At 33.5% G+C, this 12566-nt stretch overlaps 1 protein-coding gene across 1 annotated transcript; it reads right to left on the reverse strand.

The window, feature by feature from the left end:
* Nucleotides 1–1070: 1070 nt before the first annotated feature.
* LOC122145451 (tRNA methyltransferase 10 homolog A-like) lies at nucleotides 1071–5834 on the reverse strand. Its single transcript, XM_042759227.1, has 3 exons — nucleotides 5668–5834; nucleotides 4437–4639; nucleotides 1071–1440 (listed from the first exon to the last, which is right to left on the reverse strand). Exons 1-3 carry the CDS (start codon nucleotides 5832–5834, stop codon nucleotides 1172–1174), a joined length of 639 nt encoding a protein of 212 aa, XP_042615161.1. The 3' UTR covers nucleotides 1071–1171.
* Between the last annotated feature and the right edge of the window lie 6732 nt (nucleotides 5835–12566).

Below are 12566 nucleotides of genomic sequence, written 5' to 3' on the forward strand. Positions count from 1 at the left end.
TAATAAACAAATTGTTCAAAAAAAAAGTCGTCTGTGATGCTGTGCTAATATTGTAAACAGTCATGCCAATGAAGAACTTTGAAAAACTAAAATATTTAAAGGAAAGGGAAAATTATTTGAAAAGAGAATTAAGATATATTGTGAAAATATGTACAGAGATCAAATTGAACTGAATCAAGAATAGTAAGAGATTTTTCTATTAAACCTCATGACTTTCAACTTTTCATTAAAAAAAAAAAATTATATATTTTTAACGAAATCGGGTGTATAGTGACATCTAGGGGACAATTTGAGTAGTTTTCAAACACAACGCAAAATAGAACCACTAGCGTGATTTACAATACAATAATCAACATTTTAACAGTTAACTCTATATTAAAGTCTACATTTATATTAGTAGATATATTTTTTTTGATGCAGATGATCAGAATAGTAATAATAGATGAAATACAATATGTATGTAGACCATCACTTCATTCACATGTATTAAGATCTAAGGTAAGATCTAAATATCTGAGACTGAGAAATAATATTCCTCATAAAATTTGCTTAAAAACATCAGCATCTCAAATACATGTGATATTTCATTAATCTGAAAATAAAACTGAACAAACATATGACAGCAACAAATGATAAAACTATTTAAGATCAAGTTTTGCCCTGTTTTTCTCTTACTGGAATCTGAGTTTTATGTACCTCCCTTTTGCTCTCTGATTGGTCCTTTGTGTCTTTTTCTTTTCTGAGATTGGATGGCTTACATCACAGTCTTGCGTGTCTGAGCTTGTTTTCTTGGCCCACAGGTACAAATCCCACTGCGGCAGATCAGCAAAAACAGCAAATATGCAGAGTCTGTTTCTTAGTTAGTCAAAAAAAACAAAAAAGAAACAAAAAAAAAAAACACCCCACAAAAGAGGCTCAATTGTTATAAAATATTTTTTTTTTTACAAAAAAAAATTATAAGATCTACACATAATTGTTTGTTGTTTATGCTTTTACATGGAAAAAGCTAAAAAGGTGTAATTTCTCTTTTTTATTTTTTTTAATGACATTTGTTTCAACAAAAACACCTTCAAATACAAACCACTGCATGGAGGATTTCAAACTGAGAAATCGGAGCACAACCAGTTAAAAAGTTGCCAAAAAGATGAAACAGCTTAAACATGACACATCTCTACGCTGTGTTTCGCTCAATGGAATCTGACTGAATTAGCACAGGTTTGTGTTCTTCCTCTTTGCTTTCTGATTGGTCCTTTGAGTCCGTTCTCTTTTCTGCGATTGGGTGTTCTGTGTCTGAGTCTTCATCAGAGTCTTCCTCGTCATTCCCCTCTCCGAGCTTGTTCTCTTGGCCCACTGGCACAGCTCCCTTCCTCTGTGGCAGAACGGTAAAGAAAGCATCCTGCCAGTCTCGTTTCTCCAGGAATGCTAGAATGATTTCAAAAACTGCAGCAAGGGGGGAAATCAGGCACGTGCACAGGTAGGGCTCAACCTGTGCAGAGCACATGCCCTTTTTGCCCTTACACTCCGAAGTGACCTTTTTTTGGTGGTGTGTTTTTTTTTTTTTTTAATCAATGCTATTGGTCACCCTTTACGTCTGTCTGTCTGTTTTACAAATATTTAGCAAATGAAAGTTCTTAAAACGAGCTTGTGTAAATCTTATTCGATCCTCAAGCTGTCAGTAAGCTGATAACTCAGCCCCCTCTATATTCATTGAATCAACTGAAGTTCCACAGCAGCCGCACAGTAGACAACAGCTGAGCTGAACAAAGTTTTGCGAAGGGTAAATAAATATATTGTTGTTTAAATAAGTACTACTAAACACTATGTCTATAAAGGCTCATATTTTATTTATTTGATGTCTGACTGACTCACTGACTGAGACATGTGGGACGTCGCCTGAGAGAGAGGGCTAGCATTTGCCATCTAGTCATAGCCAATACATAGCCAAACACTTAAATAGCCTGTGCATAAAGTAGCATTTCATCTTTTATAAAATGCGATTTTGGCCAAATGCATTTTATACGGAAGAGGATTAGGGCCAAGCAATAATAAAAAAAAAATAAAACCATCTCGAGATTAAAGTCATTATATTGTGAGATTAAACTCGTTAAATTTCGAGGATTAAAAAAAGTCGAAATACAATCTTGAGAATAAACTCATGTAATATCGAGAATAAAGTCATTGTGTTTTGAGATTAAACTCATTAAATTTCGAGAAAAAAAGTCGAAATACAATCTTGAGAATATACTCATGAAATATCGAGAATAAAGTCGTTGTGTTTCGAGATTAAACTCGTTACATTTCGAGAAAAAAAGTCGAAATACAATCTTGAGAATAAACTCATTAAATATCGAGAATAAAGTCGTTGTGTTTCGAGAAAAAAAACTCGTTAAATTTCAAGAAAAAAAGTCGAAATACAAACTTGAGAATAAACTCTTTACATTACATGCCATTAATGGCAATGCCGTACGGTTTTAATTTATCATAGCTGTCCAAGTGCCAGAGTGCATTTGGGTGAAGCCAGCGATAACCTTGCATTTGTCCTCTGGTTGTCATTTCATGTTGGACAAAATCGAGTAGCCTACATCGCGGCAAATTGGACTGTTTTTTTTCTTCTAAAAAGACCTAGCCGCTTGCAAATTATCTTTAAAGTTAGTGTGCTAATTATTATTGTGTCAAAATTAGCTAAAGTTTATAGTATTTCTTTGTTACTGAAAGATATAGGCTATGCAATGAACACTGATCGAATGCGTTATTCTCTACATTTCATTTCGACTTTTTTTCTCGAAACACAACGACTTTATTCTCGAAATTAAATTAGTTTATTCTCAAGATTGTATTTCGACTTTTTTTTCGAAATTTAACGAGTTTAATCTCGCAATATAATGACTTTAATCTCGAGATGGTTTTATTTTTTTATTATTGCTTGGCCCTAATCCTCTTCCGTAATTTTACCACAGGAAAAACTGAGCGCTCCGTCTATATAGCTACAAAAACTAGTTTGTAACCTGTAGCTAGATGAAAATGTAATGTGAGGCGCCGTCGCCGTTTTAATGACGGACAAAAAAACAAAAATTCGCAAACATTCGCTGGTCAAAAACTATATATTGATAAGTAATACAACAACATATAATTTTTTTTTTTACCATCGGAAAATCATAACAGGTGCGCCCCCCGTGCTGTTTCGTACTGGAACTTACACAAAGCGACAAGTGATCCTCGTCACCTAGATAACATGTATAAGAAATTTCTTCTTTGATTTATGATTGCTGATACACTTAATTTATTAACATTTAGGCTAATCATGTTATGGTATACTCTCCGCTCGTCCTCACATGTATAAAATGTAGTAAAACATGGTTTACAGAAGATCACTGTGAAATCTTTATATTTTATCATGCAGAATGTAATTCATGATTCATTCCAAGGCTTCATTTATTTGATCCAAAATACAGCAAAAACAGTAATATAGTGTTATATTTTTACAATTTTAACTGTTTTCTATTTGAATATATTTTAAAATGTAATTTATTTTTGTGATCAAAGCTGAATTTTCAGCATCATTACTCCAGTTCAGTACTCTTCAGTGTCACGTGATCCTTCAGAAATGCTTTTCACTGCAACTGTACTTTTCACACTATTTTTATTTATTTTTCATTGCTGGCTTATTTTAGGGAAAGTGTAGTGAATAAGAAACCTTTAAGAGACCAACATCCCTGGTCCACCACAGTATCAATTTTTTGCCAGGTAGGCGGATGTTACATGTTGGATATGTTATAGTAACGGTATGGCTATAGTTTCTTATAATCTGGAATTGAGTTGTTCATAATTACTTAAATTATATTTCAAAAAAAGTTTGTCAAAAATACTTGACTCATTGCTCACCTTCCCCTCTTCTCAATGTCATTCATAATCATGTTAACCAAATAATACAAATTAGCTTATAAAACCAAACAGAATAGCTAAAAAAGAGAATATATATAATTTTTTTCTTTGCAAAGTTCATAAAAAAGTGCATAAAGTTCAATAAAAAAAGATTTTGGTTTCTGTTTGGTTTTGTAAGCTAATTTGTATTATTTGGTTAACATGTTTATGTATGAGTCAAGTATTTTTTTTTCTCTATAAATGCAATTTAAAAAAAGAGGGAGTACACAAGAGCAATTCACAAACACAGGACCCTACAAATAATTATTGTTATTGAATTTGTCATGAAGATGTGACCATTTCTTCCTTTTATGCAGGCTTACTAAATAATCTTGATATAAAAAATAGGAGGGGGGTGCCCTTTTTCAGTTTCAGCACATGCCCCTCAAAAGGTCTGTGCACGGCCCTGGGGGAAATGATTGGTTCATTTCTACCAGGAAACTTAAAAGTGTATTATAGAAGAAGTGTCATTTCAGTTGATATCTAGAGAGAGACCGTGTGGAGGGGAATCTCACCATGATTGACGGCCAGCACCTTGCAGCACCTTCGTCTTATTTTGAGCAACATGAGGTTATCAAAGCTGCAGTCTATGACCAGCCTGAGAGAGCTGGGCTCTGCCAACCTGCGCAAACGCTTCTTTCCTGTCCACTCCACTCCATCTTCAGCCTGCGCTTGTCTCTCGAGTTTCCTCTGTTGTTTTCTCTCTTTACGCTTCTGTCTTTTCATAAAACAAGGAACAATTAAAGCTCCTAATAAACATAATACTACTAACTAGACGCCGATTTCTAAACTTTGTACTTTGTCTAAGGTTTCGAATCTCTTATTAGTGAGCAATTGATTTCATATAATAAGGAACATGATATTTTTATCACATAATCAGTCTGGTTTTAGGAAACAACACAGTACAACCACAGCTGCGACCAGGGTTATGATATCATTGAGGCGCTCTATAAAGGTCATTATTGTGTATCACTTTTTATTGATTTGTCCAAAGTTTTTGATACCGTTTTTGATTCAGTTTATTAAAAACTAGATTGAAACAAATTGGAATGTCAAATGAGACAACCTCTTGGTTCGAAAGCTACTTAGTGGGTAGAACACAATGTGTGCAAATGAAAGGCCATTCATATGCACCATTGCAGATTATGGGGGGTGTTCCTCAGGGATCTGTTTTGGGGCCTCTGCTTTTTATTATTTATATTAATAATCTTGATTTTAATATCGGTCATGTCAATTTTCATTTTTACGCTGATGACACTGTGATTTATTGTAGCGCACCTAAATTACACCAAGTGGTGTCCTTACTCCAGAGTGCTTCTGATGTTGTGCAATAAAGGCTTTGTGGCCTAAAACTGACTTTGAATGTGATTAAAACTAAAGTTATGTTATTTTCAAGATCAAAGAAACAAGTGGCAAATCAACTATCACTCAAAACCTCTCAGGGTACTATAATTGATGTAGCGACAGAATATAAATATCTCTAAATGACTCCTTATCTTTTAAATCTTATATTAATCAACTAAGGACAAAACTAAAGGTAAAGCTTTCTATTACAGAAATAAACCCTGCTTTTCATCCAAGGCAAGAAGAAGATTGGTTTCTGCCACATTTATGCCAGTCCTTGATTATGGAGACATTCTGTATAAATCAGCGTCTACCAAACTTTTAGGTTCTTTGGACACTCTGTATCACACAGCGCATTCAAAATATTAATAAATACTATAATATTAAAATTACACAGCTTACTTGCGAAGTTCTCTCTGTTCTTCCCATTGTTGATTCTTGAGAAGGCTCTTCTTTTGTCTTTTAGACAGTGTTTCAGTTTCTCCAGTCTGTAAAGTCTCATTTTCACTGTTTGCACATTCATGGCTGCTCTCCTGCACAGCAGGTTTATCGGCCATATCGGTGGCCATTTAATGTGAAGATCCTGGAGTAACAACAATGAAACGAATGTTAAGAGTTCTTTTTTTGATTCTACATATTTGGATATTTCCATTACGATTGTGTAAAAATGACTGACCATTCAATTCAAATAACACAAGCATGTTGTTGAAATTCATCATTTATTTTGGCTTGAAAAAGTTCTATTCAAAAGTTGACAAACAGAAAGAAAAATTATAAAATAATATATTTGTTGCCATTTGAGGGGAAGATGCTTAAAAGTTTTTTTAGGAGCCTTATAATAGTAGATATGCAGATTTTAATAAAGGATAATAGCATGTTATTGAACAAGTTCAATTTCCTTTTATTCAAGCAAATGTGGACACTGCTCAGTGAGTGAATCTTTAAAGAGAACCGATTCAAAAGATTCGACTCACTGAAATGAATCGGCATTCACATGACTACTCAAACAAACAAATGAATGACTACATACCGATCAAAACACACACACACACACACACACACACACACACACACACACACACACACACACACACACACACACACACACACACACACACACACACACACACAATTTGCAGTCACCGTATGCGCTTAGAAAAGCTTTCCCCCAAAGAAAAACACAACCTTTTCCCTGCAGTATCATGAGCTCTGACAGGTATTTTGTTGTATCAAGGTATTACTTAAAAAAAAAAAAAAAAAAAAAGGTATTACTTTCATATTACTTAACATGTAAACCATGTTAACGTAAGATAACTAACGGTCACATTTCAGTAAGTTCACAAAATCAGCTGTTTTTTAGAGTTTTTCTATCAAAATAACGCAGAAACAAAAACGGGACCTTTAAACGAGCATTTCGACATACGCTTTAAGCGGCCCATATGATAATGACAACTGCGAATAGAAGAGTTACAAATGTGAACGAGTGAAGTACCTTTGAAGTGATGCTTTCATCTCATGCGCTCGCTTACGCTGCTTTATTTAAAAGCGACTCGTTCAGCGTAGGATCGGCAACAGTTCGCCATGTTGGTGAGGGCCAGTAAGGACATTCAGGCAAATATACACTTATTTCACACTGATCAATAACTTTATTGTCTATAAAAAAATATTATCCAACGAGATTTATTCCAAAGAGAAATAAAGCAAACAGGGTGGAGACATGAACTGTCTAATGTTAAGCTATACAGATTTTCTGAGGGAAATGCTTTATAATGCTAAAAAAAAAATATCCCCTTTAAGATTCTAAAGAAAATTATTTATGAAAAAACAGGATTGGTGTTAACCAGAATTCATAAAGTAACAATAGCTATGAAAACGAATGCAAATATTGTTTTCTGTGCCGTTCTTAAACGCAAATTTGATTTGGTATGTGTGGCTGTTCACAGCATGGCTTTCAAAATACCCTCCCAACATATAGCCTAATGTGACACCAGATTATGTTTCATGCACAGGTGCCCTAACTGAAATATTCTGCCATCCTCATAGCATTGCCACATGGTAACAGTGCTTTTAATGGCAGAAAAAAAATGTGTTAATAGAAAATAATATATATATATATATATATATAAAATAGTGAATTAAAATTATAAAACAGACATTTGTCTTAATTCAGAGCACTGCTGTTAGAGTGTGGAAGTTTACATTCCCATTGCTGCATTCGAATGTGTGACAGACCTTTAACTAGACCTATTACCTTTCACATTAGCACTTTGCAACACATATTAGCATATGGATTTGATGCTTCCCATATATTAATTCTCCTGATCATAGGCACTTTATATAGACTTTCAAATATATTGCTGTCAGGGAGCTTAAACGGACCTCTTAATATGCTTTTGAGCTTAACTATGGATGGTAAAAATATTCTGTACAGCTGATGGATAGACAGTGTTGGCAAACAGTTTTAGGAGTGGTTTGCCAGAGCCATTCTTTTAATGCCATTATGCTTAGTAACAACCACTGATATGGGCTATAAACAACACCCACCTGCAGCACTCAGTGGAAAAAATTGTGTGTCTATTCAGGTGCAGTCTTTGGAAAAGTACATGTTTATTGGACAAGAAGCATTCTCAAAGAATAAATCAGTAAAAATACAAGGAAGAAACAGCAACAAAATGATGATATCAAGAACTTTTATTTATTTTTTTTCCTGTAATGTCGAATCAGATAACATTTCTCCCTTTTTGCATTGTCAGTCTTTATTCTTTCTAAGACGCTATAATGCGTATTCTTGACCAATATGTCGCCGATCCATCTTCACACATACTTCTAACCATTGCAACTTAACTTTGTCATCATTTCAGTCTCATTTAAACATTATTTATCAAGATTAGCTCTTAAAACAGCAATTGCTTATAATTAAACTGGCCATTACAGGAACATACAACTTTCAAATGTCACTTTATGACATCAACTGACTCCTGATCATCACATCACTAGGAGCTCTTTTAATATCAGACCAAAAAAAAATAAAAAATCCCAACATAGAGCACATACCAAACGAAAACATTTTCACATCTTTATGCTGTTGTGTTTCACAGATTGTTATTTTTTTTTACTTTAAAAAGTTTACTTTAAGTAAACTTAGCCTTGTCAGTGAATGATTTTCTTATTAATCTGAAGACAATGCCACACCAAACTTTGCAATGTCAGCTTAACGGACTGGCCAGCAGCTCCAACAGCTGAAATAATGAATTAATTTACAAGTAGACTATAACGTCAGTTATTAAAAACAAGCTATGTGCATCAATAAAGATTAAACAGAGGATCCAAATGTATTGCCTCTGTTATTAAAAGGTTCAGAATAATGTCAGTCATAAAAATTTCAACTCATCTTGAAAGATTTGAAAATATAACGCAGCCTCTTAATGCAGTGTCTGATATGTACGATCAATTTAATTACAAGTACTCAGTTTATTAATGAGGCTCACCCATATATTTCATATATATGTTTACATTTAATTAAATATATTGGCAATGGTTAAAGGAATTGTTCACCCAAAAATGAAAATTTGCTGAACATTTACTCAACCTCAGGTTTTGCTCATTGGAACAGATTTGGAGAAATTTACCGTAACATCACTTGCTCACCAATGGATCCAGTTAATGGGTGCCATCAAAATGAGAGTCCTAAAAACATCACAAGTTCTGACGGCACCCATTTACAACAGAGGATCTATTGGTGAGCAAGTGATGTAATGCTAAATTTCCCCAAATCTGTTCTGATGAAGAATGTTGGATGGCCTGAGGGTGAGTACATTACAAATTGTAATTTTAATTAAATTCAATTTATCATAGGGATATCAAGACAGAATATGACAGATTAGATTTCAAATTACACTTTAACTGAAAGAAAACCTTAAAAACAAATAAAATAGAAAAAATAGTTCAAATAGTTTACAATACGTTTCAGCATTTATAGATTGCTGTTTTCAAATTAAGGTTTGGTTTATTTTTCCCTGTAAAAAAACATTGATGATTTGATATGACACTAAACAGACTGTCTAAAAGTACATCTTGTAAACCGCGAAATTTCTTCTAATATCTTTCATTTCTTGACCTGGAATCAATTCACCTGACCTTGATCCATTATCACTGCAGCCAAAAGGGATGAAACTGTAATACCAAATCAAACTGAAGTGGTAAAAACATTCTCTCACACACTCACACTATACGGGTATACTGTGAGATATACAACATCCCCTAAAACATCCCGTTCACCACATTATCAACACATTTTTGTGTGTTTTAATATGGTGGTTTATTCAATACCAGCAGAAAAAAAATGATAAAAACATACAATATAAAATTGTAATGTTATCCATTCATTTCACATTACACCTCTCAAGGAAAAGTGTTACGAATCAAGGTCAGGAGAAGAACTTCATTCAAGGAATGATGGACAGCAGGATAATTTTTGTGTGTTTTATATAGAGAACCTGTTAACAGCCTTAACAACAGTATCTATTTAAGTGCCTATTTATAATGGCCAGTTTTTATTTATGTATCCCAACAGTGGATATATATTGGCCAATACTGGTTGTATAATTCTGTACACATTAAGATTTTAGCATCATGTAATGCTCACTCAAAGAAAAAACAAAATTTAATAATACTGTTAAATAAAATAATTAGTGTTATCAAACGATTAATTGCGATTAATTGCATCCAAAATAAAAGTTTTTGCTTACAGAATATATGTGTGCATATTGTGTATATTTACTATGTATATATAAATACACACACATGCATGTATATACTTTGAAAATATTTACATGTATTTACATGCATATATGTATATTCATATAATTTATATAATTTATAAATATATTTAATATATAAACATATCATATTTTTCTTAAATATATACATGCATGTGTGTGTATTTATATATACATAATAAACATACAGAGTACACACACATATATTCTGTAAACAAAAACGTTTAGTTTGAATGCGATTAATCGCTATTAATCGTTTGACAGCACCAGAAATAATATGTTTTTCATACTGTATATTATATTGGTGAGATGCCTAATTTCACTTATATCATTTTAAATGATCAACTTTAGTTTTTAGTGTTTTATTTATTTAGAAAAATAGTAGAATAGAGTTGTAATATTGCCTATTTATTAACATCCATAACATGAAAATAATTATCACCAGAATTGTATTATCTGTGCATCCCTAGCTGTTGTACTCTCATTTATCTGTCATTATTCTGAAGGTGCTTAGTTATGTTTTTATTTATTTTTATTTTCTACAATAATCCATACAGTAAATGCACATTCAAATAGCCTTTGGGAAAAAAAAATCCATTGCAGAAAAATCCATCCACTTCTATAAAGATTTGAGAAGCAGACAGGATAGATTCACAAAATGAAGCAAGTGGGATACTGAGCAGAAACAATAATAAAAAAATTAATAATGGTAGAAATGGGAGAAGAGTGGATGATTTCTTGATGAAGTTGATGAAGGAGATTCCAAAATATAGTAAATAAGTTCAGCAAAAAAATGTAATCAACTCAGGGAAAAGATGACATCATGTGGCTCCTGTGTAAAACAAAACAAGAATTTTAACATCAGCATTCTTCTGTGAACAATGCGAACACAGTTATCAGCTAACAGGTTAGTTATTCAGGCCGTACTCCAAATCAAGCATGATCACGTGCCTCTAAAACCATTCGCTCACTAATAGCTGGATTATAGGTCGTTAAAATTTTGCAGTTCCTGCATCTCATATTACATATCACATCCCCTGCGCCGTCCGATCGCACGCCGGCTGATTTGTTTCTATAATATCCCTCAGGCAAAGCTTCTGGCCCGCCTCCGGGTCTTTTCCTTTAACATAAGGCTGTCCTATAAAAAGGTGACCTGCCTGCGCCCCAAGCATCTCAGGACGAGGAGTCTTGATATCCAGCAGCAGCTGGCACAACACTGTATCAGCACAAACACATGCCACAAACTAGCTGACCTTTCTCTCCTCCCACTGCTATGCCAACAATGCCATGCCTCTTCCCTTCTGCCCACGGGCAGACGCCATGCCACCCCCTGCTCCTTAGAGGTCTTATTTTAACACCATCCATACCATAGACATACAGTAGCTCTTGAGGAAACAGAGCAGTAGTCATGTATTTTAAGGGGGCTGTTTTATGACTGGGACAGGAGACGTTAACATAAAATCCTTTTTATTTAACACACATGGTACAATAAGAAAAAAGGTACAAAGCTGTCACAGGAGTGGTACCCTGAGATACAAAAGCTAAAAGGAACATATTTGTACCTTATTTGGCCCTAAATGGTACATACTAGTACCTTAAAGGTACACATTAGTACTTTAAAATGACGTATTAGCACTTTAAAAGTACATAGAGTATTAGTACTTAAATTGTACATATACCTCTAAATGTACAAATGTTATGTCTACAGGTCTTATCCAGAACTTATTTTTATTAAGAGCAAATATTAGGAAACTATTTTTGGTTGCACTTTATTTTACAGTATGTGTACTTATATGTACTTATAGTGTACTTACAGTGTATTTATCTAAGAAAGTTCTGGTAATAAAAGGTAACTACATGGGGTAGGGTTAGGTTTAGGGGTAGGTTCAGGGTTATTACATAGTTATTGTAATTACTAAAATAAGTACATAGTATGTACATGAAGAACAGGACAGTAAAATAAAGTGCTACCCTATTTTTTTAGCTTATGAGAATCTAAAAGGTATAGTTCATCCAAAAAAGCTGAAAGGTAAATATGCAAAGCTGCATATTAGTACTTTAAAAGTACATACCTGTATTAGTACCTATAGTGTACATATTAACTTTTGAAAGGATACTGCCCCAGTGACAGTTTTTTAAACCTTTTTTCTTAGAGTGTAAGGTACAACAGTTAAAAAGTACATCTTTGTACCTTATTCACCCCTAAATAGCCAATACAAGTACCTTAAAGTTACATATTAGCACTTTAAAAGTACATACCTAAATATTTTTGGAACTTTTGAAAGGATACTGCCCGAGTGACAGTTGCCTGTTTTATCTGAGAGCGTATTAGTGTAAAGCATATAACTCCTTAGTTGAACTTATTTATAAGATATAAATAGCATTACACTATAAACAAAGTATTCTTGAATAAAAGATGAACAAATTTGTTTTTAATTCAAAAACAGAAAATTTTGATAAAACACTCTCAGAAAAAAAGGTACAAAAGCTGTCACTGGGATGGTACTTTTTCAAAAGGTGCAC

The sequence above is a fragment of the Cyprinus carpio genome, chromosome A7, assembly GCF_018340385.1.
Source record: "Cyprinus carpio isolate SPL01 chromosome A7, ASM1834038v1, whole genome shotgun sequence".
In the NCBI taxonomy this organism is placed as follows: Eukaryota; Metazoa; Chordata; class Actinopteri; order Cypriniformes; family Cyprinidae; genus Cyprinus; species Cyprinus carpio.